This window comes from Mobula hypostoma, chromosome 4, assembly GCF_963921235.1.
Source record: "Mobula hypostoma chromosome 4, sMobHyp1.1, whole genome shotgun sequence".
Classification (NCBI taxonomy): Eukaryota; Metazoa; Chordata; class Chondrichthyes; order Myliobatiformes; family Myliobatidae; genus Mobula; species Mobula hypostoma.
The window spans coordinates 85,159,211-85,176,326 of NC_086100.1; the positions used below are offsets into that span (position 1 = coordinate 85,159,211).

Below are 17,116 nucleotides of genomic sequence, written 5' to 3' on the forward strand. Positions count from 1 at the left end.
TGGTAGCAGTGAGAAGAGAGCAAAACCTGGATTGTGGGAGTCTCTGATGATGGACGCTGCTTTCCTGCAACAATGCTTTGGGTAGTTGAGGTCAATGGTGGGGAGGGATTTACCCATGATTGACTGGGTCATACAACTACTTTTTGGAGGATTTTCTATTCAAGGGCATTGGTGTTTCCATACCAGGCCGTGATGCAACCAGTCAATATACTCTCCACCACACATCTATAGAAGTTTGTCAAAGTTTTAAATGTCATGCGGAATCTTCACTAACTGGTAAAGAAGTAAAGGCACTGCAATGCTTTCTTCATAATTGCACTTACATGCTGGGCCCAGTTCAGATCCTCCAAAATGATAATACCAAGGGATTTAAAGTTGCTGACCCTCTCCAACTCTGATCCTCCGATGAGGACTAGCTCATGGACCTCTGCTTTCCTCCTCCGGAAGTCAATAATCTTGCTGACATTGAGTAGTAGGTTGTTGTTGTGGCACCAGTGAGACGGATTTTTAATCTCCCTCCTATATGCTGATTCATTACCACCTTTGATTTGGCCAACAACAGTGGTGTCATCAGCAAACTTAAATATGGTATTGGAGCTGTGCTTAGCCACACAGTCATAAGTGTGAAGTGAGTAGAAGAGGGTCTGAGCACACAGCCTTGTGGTGCACCTGTGCTGATGGAGATTGTGGAGAAGATGTTGTTGCCAATCCAAACTGACTGGGGTCTGCAAATTGGAAATCAAGGATCCAATTGCACATGGAGTTATTGAGGCCAAGGTCTTGAAGCTTATTGATAAGTTTTGAGGGAAAGTTGGTATTAAATGTCAAGCTGTAGTCAATAAAGAGCATCCTGATATATGTACCTCTGCTGTCCAGATGTTCCAGGGTTGAGTGAACAGCCAATGAAATGGCATCTGCTGTGGACTTGTTGCTCTGGTAGGAAAATCCAAATCACTTCTCAGGCAGGAGTTGATATGTTTCATCATCAACCTCGCAAACACTTTATTACTGTGGATGTCAGTGCTACTGGACGACAGTCATTCAGGCAGGTCACCATGTTCTTCTTGAAGTCTGCTTGAAGCAGATGGGTATCTCAGACTGCTGAAGTGAGAGTTTAATGATCTCAGTGAACACTCCAGTAAACTGATCAGCACAAGTCTTTGGTAGCTGGCCAGGTACCAGGTCTGGGCCAGATGCTTTCATGTGTTCACCCTCCTGAAGGCTGCTTGTACGTCAGAGGTTAGAGTTTGTGATGGTTCCTCCATGCTTTGCCAGTCAAAGCCAGCATAGAAGGCATTGGGCTCATCTGTAAGCGCAGCCCTGTTGTAAGGTCATCAGGATGCCCTTGATTTTACCTGATAAGAGGCAGGTAAGCCCTGCCACGAGTAATTCAAGTTTGCCACTTTGCCTGTGAGATGGCTCTCTGGAGATTATACCCGGACCTCTTGTAACTTTCTTGATCATTGGACTTGAATGCCTCTGACCTGGCCCTCAGTAGATCCCGGCTCTTGGTAGATCCTGGCCCTCAGTAGATCCCAGCCCTCGGTAGATTGCAGATCTCAGGCTCCATCCAGGGCTTCTGGTTGGGGAAGATTCTGAATGATTTTGTGGGGACACACTCCTCTACAACTGTTTTAATAAAGTCCATGCAACCCATGGTGTATTTATCTAGATCCACAGGTAAGTCCTTGAACACAGCCCAGTCACCAAGTAGAAGCAATCCCACAGCCACTCCTCTGCCTCCTGTAGCTACATCCTTGTTGTCCTAATCTCTGAAGTTTTGCTCTTTAAGCCTCTGCCTGCATGCAAGTAGGAGAAGGACGGCCAAGTGATCAGATTTACCGAAATGTTGTCTGGGCGTGGACAGTAGGCATTCCTTATCTTATATATTAGGTTCAGTGTGTTGGGACTTTTGGTGCTACAGGTTTTACGCTGATGATAATTGGGAAGGTATTTCTTCAAACGAGCTTGATTGAAGTCCCCGACTATGATTTGAAATGTGTTGGGAAGGACTGTTTCTTGTTTGGAGACAACAGCATGCAGTATCTCAAATGCTTGATTACAGTCGGCTGCCGGTGGCATGTAAACTGCGTTCAGGATTGTGGAGGAAAACTCTCTAAGTAGGACAGATGACATTTGACCGTTCAGTGCTCAAGGTCAGGGGAACACAAGTTCGACTAAAACACCACATTGGAGCACTATTTTGGAGCATGAGTTTATCATGAAGCACTTACCTCCACGTTTAATGGACATGTAGGTAGAAAGATATGTGTGTGGGTAGTGAGGTTCATGTCTGAGTTAAATAGATGGACAGAGGGTCGATAAAGCAGATCCTCACCTTTAACCGTGTTCCCTTTGCTCCTGTGGAATCTGCCCGTTCACTTCCAGCAAGATCAACCAAACTGATTTTACTCACCTACAGAATAAAAGGATGTTAGAAACAAACAAGTCATTCAATTAAAGTCAGAATTACTCCTTTTCAGTGCTCAGCAATTACTAATTCATTGGAACGCTGTGGCATTATGTGATTTAAATAGACCACCCATTCAAATTCTGCATCAATACATTAACTAAGGCCACTCGTAAACAGGGGAGTGTTCTGTGCATCAAAGGCCCCGAACTACAAAGGATGCCTTAAAAATAAACCCAACAGTTCAGGAGAGAAACTACATAATCTGCATGTTGAGAGAATTCGAGCAGGGAGTGTAAGGTGCAGGACCTATAATTAAAGCGAATGGGTAATGCAGAATGCCATACGACAAAGGTATACCCATCGTGCTGGATGTAAACTGCGTGCACTTTATATTCAAAAAGAATATGGAGCAGTTAGCTCAGGTATCAAGCTTGGGTGTACAATGTCCAGAGTATTTAATGGATAGAATATGAAATATAAATGGTAAGTAACAGGAAGGGTGTTTAATGCTGACTTTAATACTATCTGTATTAATATTAGGCACTGAACATAATCAGCACAGTGGCTCACACTTCTTAAATTTTACTGTCACTGTGATGTTTATAAACTTTCTATGATAAGCATTTTCTCAATGGTTTTTAAGGATAGACAATGAACAATGCTTCTATCTCCCTCTCTTCTAGTGGGAACTCTGGACCAACACACCTTTATTTCAAAATTTGCCACCCACTGATTTTCTTCCTGTGGTGCTATCTCACAAATTTGGGAATTTCCATTGTAATCTCCCCCACCCCTATGGAAAAAGCATCAATGACCCAACATTTATTCATGCCTGTGGCCTCCCAATCCAAGTGCGACAGCTTCATCCTGGTCTAGCCTACGGCGCCCTCTGGTGAATAAACTGGAAACAGCAGGCACTCTGCCCAACCTTCCTCTCACTGAACCTTGTGCAACTTTCTGTGTGTGAAGTTTCCTTATGCAGTCTTCTCTGTTATAAGTGAAGCACTGAAGCTCTATGGATCACCATTACAGGTTGCTGTTTAACAGGATCAAACCGAACCAAGTTATCAGTAAGGTCATCCTCATTATAGCTTTCCAGTTAGCGGAGGTTCACCATAACTGAAATCAAATCATTTCCAAGAAATCTGGAATATTAAATAAAAATCACTCTTACAAAATTTATGTGCTGAAAGAAAGTAAATAAATAAAAATATTTGATTTCAACTTGCATTCTAATGCAGCTTCACATTATGGAAAAACACGGTTCAGATTGGTTTCTTGGAATGAAACCCTAGATCCTCCAATCCCCTCCCCTCCCCTCCCTGCCATATCATTGGGAACATCTGTAACATTCATCCAACCTCTGAGCTGATTTTAAATTCAGCTTTAAATAAAGGTCATATCTCTTTCAAAGAGTGAAGACTACATCCGCTCTGAGTGAAATCACACAGAAGCTGTTCCCACCTCTGCACCATACAATCCTCAGGCAAGCTGCAAGTGGAATTAGGAAACCAAGCTGCTGCCTTCCTTTACCTTCTCAGAGGTGGAGTCTACACTGGAGTCATGTGTTTTCTGCGTGAAGATGATATTGAACACAGCGTGAGATCGGCTGCTGGTCTCATTCATGTTTGTGGCAGCCACAGTCCTGGTGAGACAGGAAAGAATCAGTGACTACTTCCTTTGCACATTCACTTCCAGCTGAACATCTTACCAACAGGGGCATGGCAAAGTCAATGATGCTGAGTTATTAGATAATGGTAGTAGGCACTCTTCAATAGTAGCAGAAAAACGAGTTTAATGATGGAGGAGCTATGGTCAAAGATAGCAGGGCAGTGGTCGATGAGAGCAAGACTCTAGTCATTCATAGAAGGAGCAGTAGTCAATGATATCAGGGGTTCTAGTTAGTGATGGCAGAGCACTAGTCAGTCAGTGATAGCATAGGTAGTAGTCAGTGATAGCAGGGCACTAGTCAATAATGGAAGAAACCAAAAGTAACATAAGGGGCACTAGTCAGTGATGACAAAGCATTTGTTAACACTGAAAATAGCATTAGCTTTTGTTAATACTTTTAGTTAAGTCTGAGGTACTAGCTTAAGAGGGCAGAAGACCAGTCAATGGGACAGTGGCTTATTTGGAATAATAATTAACTGTAATTGATAACTAGAGCTAAATATTCTGTGAAAGACAACAGAGCTAACAATCCTTAACAAATAATATTGAGGGAGACCCCATGTTTCACTAGTAACTGGAGGTAATAAAATGGCTGCACAAAGCAGGACCAAGGGCTTACAGCTAGTGAAAGCAGAGAGAGACATCATCAGTTCGTGACAGAGAGAGAGAGTGTTGAAGAAATGTACGGAGACAATAGGGACATCATCAGAAAGGGAGGGTCTCACCAGTCTTCATTTTGACCTTAGCCACCCGTGAAAGGCTGGTGGAATACCATCAGCTTCCTGTCCAAATCCTCTATAATTTCACATCCCACTAACTTCATGACAGATTACATTTAATTTGCCCCAAGCTCTCTCCTCTCCCTGTGGGCACAGTGGTTCTCCCTCTGTTAACCAGAAGGTTTGATTAAATACTGTTCTATCTATAACTGTTGTCACCCACCATCTCTCTCCAGTTCAATTTAGAAATACACTATTTCATTGAGACTCAGTACAAGTAGTCACCATAGATTCCTTCAAATGTAGAGGTTTGTGACAGGGATTACAGGTGACAAGTGTTAAGTGTAACATACCTGAGTGAACAGGTATGTCTGGACCTTTATTTCTCAAAGTTCTTCATCACTACTTCCTTAAAACATGAAAGGAGGCCATTCAGCCCATTGAATCTATATCAGCTCACAGGACAATCCTATTTCCTCATTTTTTATTGCTATAATTCACCCTCCCTACCAGCTCCCGGACTCTATGCATGTGGAATCTGGAACAAAAGAAAACTAGCTACTGGAGGAACTCAGCAGGTCAGGTCAGGCAGCATCTGTAGAGTCAAAGGGATTGTCGATGTTTTGGATCAAGACCCTGCATCAGGACTGAGAGTGTAAAGGAGAGACAGCGTCCAAAAAGAGGTGACGGTGGGGGGTGGGGTGGTGGCAGTGAAGACCAAGGACTGATGAAGGGCATGTGGCTTGTTCAGCGATTCACTGAGGTAGGACACTCTGTGACCTCACAGAGTCAACTAGTTTTTCCTACCTGGCTTTGTTGCCTGAGTCCATGAGGTCTGAGATGTCATTGTAGGAGGTCACAGCAAGTTTAGAAAGATCCTCCACATAAGGGCCTAGAATTGGATGCTCTCGAACGCGAAGGTTTCCTTTGGTTTTAGGGTTCAGTAAGTCTCGCACACGCTCACAGTAAATCTCCATATAACTGACCTGGGAGACAGCACAAGAGCAACGTTAGAAAAAATGACGAGACCCCAGATCCTAAGGTGGTCGGTAAAATAAAAGCCTCTCTACTCGAGCCCCATGAGCGAATCTATCTATCCACAACAACTGAGGCCAACTGCTTGGAAAATTCCTCAGTACAACTTTAAGAGGCTTTTGTTGTCTCTTAATTTGCCTCAGGCTAGAGTAGCCCATCTGCTGGGGATGTCTACATCAACCTGAAGTGTCCTGTTTCAGGGGTGAAGAGTCAGAGCTCAGTGACTGACCTGCACCTTTTAACCTACCTAATGGACTAAATCAGCTGTCGCACCATTGGCCTGGACTGGCAGACTGAGGTCGTCCAAACTGTTGTACAGATACGGGGGACAGACACGATGAGATGACGTGCACAAGATAACGTAACCCATCTGAGCTGGAGCGGTGGTGGTGCTGGCCACATTTGAGAAAGTCCAACCATGTGAAACTAATTTTAAATGTAAACTCTCTTTTCAATCTTCTTCATCAACATCTTGCTACTTTCAAGGATATGGGATCAAATACTGCACAGACACCAGTTCCCTCTTCCCCCATGTCACTTTTCTCACAGCCTCCCGAATGCAGTGTTTTAAACTCCACCCCCCCCCAGCTTAAACCTACCCCCTCTAGCTTTTGATTTCTTTTCCTTGGGGGAAAAAAGTTGTATGCATTCACCTGTCACGATTTTATAGAGCTCCATTTGATCACCCCTCAATCTCCTATGTTCCAGACAATAAAGTACCAACATGTCAAACTTCTCCTCGACCTTTATTGAAAGCCCTTGGGTCCTGAGAACATTTCATAAATCTTCTTTGCACTCTTTCCAGCTACATTGCATATTTCCTGTAATAGGGTAACCAAAACTGTATACAATACTCCAGGTACAACACATAAAATTTGCTGGTGAACACAGCAGGCCAGACAGCATCTCTAGGAAGAGTCGACGTTTCGGGCCAAGACCCTTCGTCAGGAGTAACTGAAAGAAGAGCTAGTAAGAGATTTGAAAGTGAGAGGGGGAGGGGGAGATCTGCTTCAAAAACCGGGATTGAGTCTGCTGGTATGCTGTATGGGTGCCCTGTTTAAATCTGTAATGTGTGTCTCTGTGGGTTATTTGCTGGTTATTGCTGTATGTGTTGTGGGTGCAGTCTTTGTTCGAGTTCAGGCTGGCATTGACGAGTTGGAGGTGGCGCTCGGGGCTGTCCATGCGGTTGGGAGAGAGAGGGAAGAGTGGTCTGATTTGGAGGTAGAGTCTGCGAATAAATGTTCTAGCTCTGGCAGGCTCTGTCTGGCACTTGGGATAGTGTCTACCCCAAGAGGGGCGGAGGCGTGCGAGACGTGGGCAGAGCGGATCTCTCAGTTGTTAGATAAGTGGCAGTGCTCGGTTGAGGGAGAGCGACAGGGATTGGTTGAAAGTTTGAGTAGGCAGGCTGGTGACGGTGTTAGAGCTGTCAGGTTCACTTACACCGTAGTGACAGCTGTCAGTTATTTGAAAGGGGGGGAAAGTTTTCAGTGTGTCTTCTCTGGCTAGGAGGGCTAGCTGTGGGCAGTCTGAGTTACGGCAGGATCAGGAAGAAGGAGAGGTGGGGCCCCAGACACGGGACAGGGGGCTCCGAGCTGTACTGGTGGCCTGAGTGAGAGAGGAGTTGGCAAGCAGGCCCGAGGTATCCCTAGTAGTGTCTGAGCCTTTTGGGTTTAGGTGAGGGGGTACGGAGGTCTCGGAGGGTTAAGAAGCTCCCAGATAGGTTGGCCTATGTAGCGTCCACTGTTTGGGGAGCACTGTCACTGTGTGTATTTGTGTATGTGTGTGTTGTGTGTCTGCAGGACTGATTGGCGAGTTATTTAGAAGTCATGAGGACATGACTTTATTTGGTGGGGGGGAGAGTGTAAGGGGGTTTCGACTTCTATGTTACTACGGAGGCTAATTAAAATGGCGTCTTTGTTATGTTAATCTGGGGAATGCGGCTTTGTTGTGTTAAACACTGAGAAAGTTTGCGTTAGCAGCTTGTTTTGGTTTAGAGGGTGATAAGAGGATGCTATTAACCAATTGGGATAGTTGTTATGGTTTTGGTGAATTTGAAGATACTGTATGCGCGGGGTTTTGGGGCAGAAGGTGGGAGAGCGAGACAGAGGATGGACGTGCTGCTGTAAGTCTGCTAACGGGGTCGGACCCCGAGCTGGACGTTCGGCGAGGAGACGGAGACGGACTCGTGTGGAGCGTCTGGTCGACCACCGTTGTTGGTCCCAGGCGGCCGGTCGAGGTGGTCCAAGGGGTCGCAGGTGAAGAAGAAGGTCCTTGAGCTCCAACGGTTTTTGTGCACGAAGAGATTGAACTTTGATAAGTGTGGCGCCTTTTATTTTCCTTTTATATTTTATTCTCTTTTAATTATATAGTTCCAGTAATATCTATAAACTGTAAATCATTTAATTGCATCTGGTGTATTTTCTGTTATTTGGGCGGGGTGTGGTACCTCACACAGCATCCACACAAACGAATCATCCAGTTTGGCAGGGCTGAGGGTTGTTTCCCTAGACAACAGCGAGCCGAGCGACCCTGGGGGTGGCCGGGGCTACATGTAAATTATGCCAGTAAATTATGAAATAAATCCAGGACCGGCCTATCAGCTCAGGGTGTCTGACCCTCCAAGGGAGGAGTTGTAAAGTTTGATGGCCACAGGCAGGAATGACTTCCTATGAACCTGTTATCTACCTGTTATCCTATGCATTCCGAAATTTCAGCTCATTCAAATCTCCCTGCCCAAGTTCTAACTTGCTAGCTTCAAGCTGACCCACATCCCTGCGCAGAATGTCTCACTAACACCACAATTTCCACATCAGGTCCTTGAATGTTTACACAGTACTGCCATTGTGACTTCCTTCAGCCTCACAAATCTCTGGCAGATTCTTCTTATATATTTCCAGTCTCCTACGTCAACATCCTACCCTTCAAACATCGGCTGTTCAGGCAGTTCTAGACCACCATCCCTAAACCTCACGTCCTCTCTTTAAAGGCTAACTCCTTACCAAAACCTTAATCTTCACCTCAATTGATTTTGTGTGATACTGCCTCTGCAAAACACCTTGGGACAAAGGTGCTACATGAATGTAAATCTCTGCAGTGTGCTCACTTCAAGTGCTGGGTGTTATTTGCATACAATAGTCCCTTCATCAAGACCCAATATTGCCACCACATGAGTGTTCAGGTGCATGTCAATACAGTATAGCTCCCTCAAGTCCATCAATTACGACATGTTTCTGGATTCAGTGCTAGCTGGCAGTCTCACTCAGAATTTTGTGAGGATTCTCCCACGCTACTATCTTTGCATCATCCTGAATGAAACTGCCAGCTGGCACTCAATTAAGGCCATTTAGAAATGGAATAGGCAAATTTTTAATCAAGTTTATTCAGGGTTTACATGTGGGTTCTGAGAGTGTACAGCACTTTTGTCATCAGCACCCAATTAGATTACCGTTGAACCATACAGCACAGAAACAGGCCTTTTGACCAACTATGCCTATGCTGATTATCAAGTACAAATCCCATTTATCAGATCGTGATCCACAGCCTACTGTGACTTGGAAGTTCAAGTAGATCTACTGTCTCCATAGTTCTTTAATATTGTATGAGTCCCTGCCTCCACTATACCCTCTGGTAGATGGATGCAGCCTCGGTGTGAAAAATGCTTTCTCAGATGCCTTCTAGGCTTCTTCCTATCTGCTTTGGCCCCAGTCTGATTCCAGGAGTCTTCCTAAAATGGCCTTGAAACTTTCACCCTGTGGTACCCCCCTCCCTTACACTTACTTCCACAGAGTAGGAAAGGTTCGCATTTGCACTGTCATTAATTCTGGCAAAGAGGTCTTCACACAACTGGGGAAAGAGGAAGGCAAAATCAGTATCAGAATATAGAATCAGTAACAGAGCACAGCCTATCTAAAGTTACAGAGCGCCTGCAAATCACGGACGATTAAGTGACTGAAGTAGGCGTTTCATGTTTGGAGGTGTTATTATTTAAAAACTACTCAAATTTTCCTTGCAATGCAGCTTCTGTATTATCTCTCTCACCAGAACGGTGGCTAATTCTGTAGCCCTATCAGGGGAAACTGTTCTGGTGTTATTTTCAGAATCAGAATCAGAATCAGAATCAAGTTTAAAATCACTGGCATGTAATGAAATTCATTGTCTTTGCAGCAGCTGTATAGCACAATGCAGTACATAATAAAGAAAATCTGTGAATTATAGTAAATGTGTGTGTATGTGTCTGTGTGTTAAATAGTTAAATTACATAAGTAGTGCAAACATAAAAATAAAAGCGCAGTGAAGAAATGTTCAAGGGTTCAATGTCCATTCAGGAATCAGACGGCAGAGGGAAGAAGCTATGCCTGAATGTTTGAGTGTGTGCCTTCAGACTCCTGTCCCCCCTCCCTGATGGTGGCAATGAGAAGAGGGCACGCTCTGGGTGATCAGGTCCTTAATGATCAGTGCCACCTTGTTGAGGCATCGCCTTTTGAAAGTGTCCTGGATACTACGGAGACTAGCGCTCATGACGGAGCTGGGAGGGTTGGGCGCTGCTCCAGCGCAAGTCCAAGGCTGAATAATGTGGCAAACTCTACCATTAAATAACCTCTGGGGGCCAAGCCACATAGGTACTCATCACTCCAGTTTTGGTGAAATGGCATTTTCATAATCCAGAAGCCTCAGTGGCAGAGAAACATTTCTTAGAGTTACAGCCACACAGAAGGAGGAATTTTGGCCCCTTGGCTCCAGCAGAACAGATCCATTACCTCACTTATTCATGTCTGGGATCTTCCAAGCAACTCATATTTTCTTTATCTTGCTATATTCTTATACCTTATTCTCTTCCATACATACCTTTTTTAACCATCATTCGCCCCCCCCCCGCCCCCCCAAACACGACTGGAAGAAATACAAGTGAACTGGTCAGTCCATGCTCTTCTGTTCGGAAATGAGGATGATCTCACTGAAAAGTATTAAATTCTTTTCAGGCTTGGCAGGTTGAGGAATGGTGTTGCCTGTAGTTGGGATGTCTAGAAACAGTAGAATCTTTCTTGAAGTAATGGGTGGGTGTTCCTACACAGGAGGAATTCCTTCACATGGAGATTGGAAATTCTTTAGAATTCTCTATTCAGTAGAGCTGTGGGTCTCAATCAAAACACACAATATTGGAACAGGTTTATTATCACTGTAGTGAAATGTGACCTGAAATTTGTTGACTTCTGGCAGCTGCACAGTGCAAAGGTATTAAATTACTAGAAATTACAAAACAAATAAACAGCACAAGAAATGGAATAACGATGTGTTCATGCACCGTTCAGACGCCTGATGACAGAGGGGAAGGAAATGTTCCTGAATCATTGAGAGTAGGTCCTCAGGCTCCTGTTACCTCCTCTCTGACGGCAGAAACAAGACGAGGGCCTGTCCTGATAGTGAGGGTCCTTAATGATGTATTCCGCCTTCCTATAGTATTGCCTCTAGATGATATATTTTAATATATTTTTAGGTACCAAGGGAATCAAGAGAGGTGGGAATGTGGGAAAGGAACACTGAGGCAAATGAACAGACATGACCTTAAGGAATGACAGCAGGCACATGGGGCTGAATGGCCTGTTTCTGGTTTTAATACTTGTGTGACATAGTGCACCTTACAGAAGACTATTCAGCAACTGCTACTAACATCTCCTCCTCACTGACGATCAACGCTGGTGCACCTCAGGGGTGTGTGCTTAGCCCATTCCTCTATTCTCTCTACATCCATGACTGTGGGGCTAGGCATAGCACAAATACCACCTACAAATTTGCGGACGATACAACTAATGTAGGTAGAATCTCAGGTGGTGACGAGAGGGTGTACAGGAGTGAGATATGCCAACTAGTGGAGTGGTGCCACAGCAACAACCTGGCACTCAAAGTCAATAAAACGAAAGAGCTGATTGTGGACTTCAGAAAGGGTAAGATGAAGGAACACATACAAATCCTCAGAGGGATCAGAAGTGGAGAGAGTGAGCAGCTTCAAGTTCCTGGGTGTCAAGATCTCTGAGGACCTAACCTGGTCCCAGCATATCGATACAGATATAAAGAAGACAAGACAGCAACTATACTTCATTAGGAGTTTGAATGATTTGGCATGTCAACAAATACACTCAAAAGCTTCTATAGGTGTACTGTGGAGAGCATTCCTACAGGCTGTATCACAGTCTGGTACGGGGGTGGGGTGGCCACTCCACAGGACCGAAAGAAGCTGCAGAGGGTTGTAAATTTAGTCAGCTCCATCTTGGGCACTAGCCTACAAAATACCCAGGATATCTTCAGGGACCAGTGTCTCAGAAAGGTAGCGTCCATTATTAAGGACCTCCAGTACCCAGGGCATGCCCTTTTCTCACTGTTACCATCAGGTAGGAGATATAGAAGACTGAAGACAGACACTCAGTGATTCAGGAACAGCTTCTTCCCCTATGCCATCTGATTCCTAAATAGACATTGAACCCTTGGACACTACCTCACTTTTTTTAATATACAGTATTTCTATTTTCTGCATTTTTTAAATCTATTCAATACTCTAATTGATTTACTTATTTATTATTATTATTATTATTTTATTTTATTTTCTATATTATGTATCGCATTGTACTGCTGCTGCTAAGTTAACAAATTTTATGTCACATACCAGTGATATTAAACCTGATTCTGATTCCAGGACGGCTTTTGGTATCATGCTGTTGGGGAAGAATGCGATTACGAGAAATGGGCTTGAATCAGAATGAGGTTTAATATCACCGGAAGTTGTGAAATTTGTGAAATTTGTCTGAATGTTAACAGTGCAATCATTTTTAACCAGACCAGCACAGTTAGAATGGGGATTTCTACTTAATACTGTCCTCCTTGAGAATGAGGTGCTGATGTGCTCCACAGACATGAGAGGGGCCCAGGGCGAGAGAAGGGGTGACTGTACAGACCCCAGCCGTGTCAGCACATGGGATTATTCTGCTTCCACTGACCTGCTGCCTGGGGGAATGGCCAGCTGGCAAGTACACAGAAACCTGTCGAATGACTGACCAAATTCCACAGGCTATCTCTTCAGCAGTAAAAGCCAAACACAGAAAAAAGGTCAGAATCTGTGTTCATAAGCATAAACTGACAGTGCCGAGTTTTGTAAAGTTACCACCGAGTTATGTGTGCACACTTCAATTCAGCTGCAGACTGGAAATTATTAAAGACTGATTTGTGGCACTGAGAACAAGATCTATATAGTGGGTGTGTAGTAAGTGTATAGACGGTGAGCCATAGCCTGTACTGTGGATGTCAGGAAAGTGATCCACTGCCTGTAGTTTGTGTGGGATTTGTGTGAGGCATCAATAATCCACACCTGTATTCTGGGTGTGGGGGACAGTGATCCACCACCTATTGTCTCGGTGTGAGGACAGTCACCCACAGGCTGTAGTCTGTATGCAGGGACGCTGAAACAAACCTTGAAACACCACCTGTTTTCTGGGTGTGCGAAGGGCAGTGAGACACAACCTGCAGTCTGTCTGTGGAGGACAGTGTGACACAACTTGCAGTCTGTGTGTGGAGGACAGCGTGACACAACCTGCAGTCTGTCTGTGGAGGACAGTGTGACACAACTTGCAGTCTGTGTGTGGAGGACAGTGTGACACAACCTGCAGTCTGTGTGTGGAGGACAGCGTGACACAACCTGCAGTCTGTCTGTGGAGGACAGTGTGACACAACCTGCAGTCTGTCTGTGGAGGACAGTGTGACACAACCTGCAGTCTGTCTGTGGAGGACAGTGTGACACAACCTGCAGTCTGTGTGTGGAGGACAGTGTGACACAACCTGCAGTCTGTCTGTGGAGGACAGTGTGACACAACCTGCAGTCTGTGTGTGGAGGACAGTGTGGCACATCCTGTAGTCTGTCTGTGGAGGACAGTGTGACACAACCTGCAGTCTGTGTGTGGAGGACAGTGTGACACAACCTGCAGTCTGTGTGTGGAGGACAGTGTGACACAACCTGCAGTCTGTGTGTGGAGGACAGTGTGACACAACCTGCAGTCTGTGTGTGGAGGACAGTGTGACACAACCTGCAGTCTGTGTGTGGAGGACAGTGTGACACAACCTGCAGTCTGTCTGTGGAGGACAGTGTGACACAACCTGCAGTCTGTGTGTGGAGGACAGTGTGGCACATCCTGTAGTCTGTCTGTGGAGGACAGTGTGACACAACCTGCAGTCTGTCTGTGGAGGACAGTGTGACACAACCTGCAGTCTGTGTGTGGAGGACAGTGTGACACAACCTGCAGTCTGTGTGTGGAGGACAGTGTGACACAGTTGACTGACAAGAATAGCAGCACTTTCAGATGAGCTTGCAGACGCTTGCCCTTTACCTGGGGGATGATTCCTTGCTGTTCCTTCTCCTGTTTGCCCATCATGGTATAGGACTTGCCCGCACCAGTCTGTCCATAGGCGAAGATGCAGACATTGTAGCCCTCGAAGGCGTGCTGCAGCATCTCCTCGCCAATGTCACGGTATACCTGCTGCTGCGATGCATAGTTGATATCAGCAGGCTGCAACCGGAGAACAAAGAGGTGTTCATTGCTTACACTCTTCTGTCAGTCCCTCCCTCTCAGACTCCCTCTTATCCTTTCACCCAAAAACAGGCCACATCGTCTTTTAAAGATACTGAGGAGATGAGGCCTAATGTTTGCACTGAACTCCCACTGTATCAAGAAACTTGATATGTACCTAAGCATAGCCCTATCTGTCTCCGAGGGAAAATCAAACTATAACCAAAATCGGTCATCTCATTCGAGCAAACACTCCCTAGTCAGCTACAGGAAAGGATGGATTTGAAATAACTTACCCTACACAATTGAAATGTTTGTACTGTGAGCCCAAATAAGAGGTAAAACTTTTCCCCTGTTACCAAATGATCAATTGAGAATCTAACCACAAGGGAAAAGATTGTCCATGGTTTTCTGGCATTTCCAACCAGGGTGGAGAAGAGGATGAGCTGGGATTGATGAGGAATCCCAGGCTGCAGTAATATATCCCATCTACCTGTAGGGTAGACTCTTTGCAAATGGGGTCTGGGGCAAATTCAGCTGCTTTGCTCCGGGTAAGTAGTTTGGTGCAGGAATTTCTCATTCCACAAATAATGGGTGAGTTTAAAAGCACTTCCTGGATCAGCTGGGGACAGGAATTGAAATCCCCAGGGAGCCTTTCCAAGCAGATGAAATACATAGTGACTGCAGAGATTAGAGGCAAAGGAACATTCCCTGAAAAACATCCTATCCGATCATCCCACATTGTTAACGCAGAGTGACGGTGTGAGGCTGTCTGGAAAATACTGCGACCTGCTTACTGAGCTACATACCGTGGTGTGGGACCAGTAGGAGTAGTCGAAGTTGAAACTCTTGGGGGCCTCCTTGGGTTGCTTCGGGTTAACAATAGCTGCAAGAGGGAAAAAGAGTCAAGTGAGGGGACAGGTTTACCAGTGCAGCACTTCCTCTACAGAGCAACACTCTCCATGACATTTCTTCAAAGCAGCTAGACCAACGTGGCTGTGGGTAGGGGGTAACTGGGGAATTGGAGCAAAGTGCACACGGTCTGGTGCTGATGTGCACTTGCATCATTACATTCTGGTCCAGTCCCTGAGTCCTGGATCAGAATGTCAGGCTGCAGCTCCCTCAAGATCCAAACCATGGTGAAGAGTCATGCTGATAGCATAGAAACATAGAAAATAGGTGCAGGAGTAGGCCATTTGGCCCTTTGAGCCTGCACCGCCATTCAGTATGATCATGGCTGATCATCCAACTCAGAACCCTGTACCAGCCTTCCCTCCATACCCCCGATCCCTTTAGCCACAAGGGCCATATCTAACTCCCTCTTAAATATAGCCAATGAACTGGCCTCAACTGTTTCCTGTGGCAGAGAATTCCACAGATTCACCACTCTCTGTGTGAAGAAGATTTTCCTAATCTCGGTCCTAAAAAGCTTCTCCTTTATCCTCAAACTGTGACCCCTCGTTCTGGACTTCCCCAACATAGGGAACAATCTTCCTGCATCTAGCCTGTCCAATCCCTTTAGGATTTTATACGTTTCAATCAGATCCCCCCTTAATCTTCTAAATTCCAACGGGTATACGCCTAGTTCATCCAGTCTTTCTTCATATGAAAGTCCTGCCATCCCAGGAATCAATCTGGTGAACCTTCTTTGTACTCCCTCTATGGCAAGGATGTCTTTCCTCAGATTAGGGGACCAAAACTGCACACAATACTCCAGGTGTGGTCTCACCAAGGCCTTGTACAACTGCAGTAGTACCTCCCTGCTCCTGTACTCGAATCCTCTCGCTATAAATGCCAGCATACCATTCGCCTTTTTCACCGCCTGCTGTACCTGCATGTCCACTTTCAATGACTGGTGTATAATGACACCCAGGTCTCATTGCACCTCCCCTTTTCCTAATCGGCCACCATTCAGATAATAATCTGTTTTCCTGTTTTTGCCACCAAAGTGGATAACTTCACATTTATCCACATTAAATTGCATCTGCCATGAATTTTCCCACTCACCTAACCTATCCAAGTCACCCTGCATCCTCTTAGCATCCTCCTCACAGCTAACACTGCCGCCCAGCTTCGTGTCATCCGCAAACTTGGAGATGCTGCATTTAATTCCCTCATCCAAGTCATTAATATATATTGTAAACAACTAGGGTCCCAGCACTGAGTCTTGCGGTACCCCACTAGTCACTGCCTGCCATTCTGAAAAGGTTCCGTTTATTCCCACTCTTTGCTTCCTGTCTGCCAACCAATTCTCTATCCACATCAATACCTTACCCCCAATACCGTGTGCTTTAAGTTTGCACGCTAATCTCCTGTGTGGGACCTTGTCAAAAGCCTTTTGAAAATCCAAATATACCACATCCACTGGTTCTCCCCTATCCACTCTACTAGTTACATCCTCAAAAAATTCTATGAGATTCGTCAGACATGATTTTCCTTTCACAAATCCATGCTGACTTTGTCCGATGATTTCACCGCTTTCCAAATGTGCTGTTATCACATCTTTGATAACTGACTCTAGCAGTTTCCCCACCACCGATGTTAGGCTAACCGGTCTATAATTCCCTGGTTTCTCTCTCCCTCCTTTTTTAAAAAGTGGGGTTACATTAGCCACCCTCCAATCCTCAGGAACTAGTCCAGAATCTAAAGAATTTTGAAAAATTATCACTAATGCATCCACTATTTCTTGGGCTACTTCCTTAAGCACTCTGGGATGCAGACCATCTGGC

The 17,116-nt window shown here is 45.2% G+C and overlaps 1 protein-coding gene across 32 annotated transcripts in view; it reads right to left on the bottom strand.

Annotated features, from left to right (window-relative positions):
* Positions 1-17,116, bottom strand: part of kif1aa (kinesin family member 1Aa) — a 315,620-nt gene that overhangs the window by 173,885 nt on the left and 124,619 nt on the right. For all 32 annotated transcript variants that reach the window (XM_063046119.1, XM_063046118.1, XM_063046117.1 and 29 more), the window contains exons 3-8: positions 15,197-15,273; positions 14,208-14,387; positions 9,616-9,681; positions 5,611-5,789; positions 3,947-4,058; positions 2,339-2,416 (exon numbers count right to left, since the gene is read on the bottom strand). In XM_063046119.1, the coding sequence (XP_062902189.1) occupies positions 2,339-2,416; positions 3,947-4,058; positions 5,611-5,789; positions 9,616-9,681; positions 14,208-14,387; positions 15,197-15,273 (692 nt within the window). The remainder of the gene's footprint in view (positions 1-2,338; positions 2,417-3,946; positions 4,059-5,610; positions 5,790-9,615; positions 9,682-14,207; positions 14,388-15,196; positions 15,274-17,116) is intronic.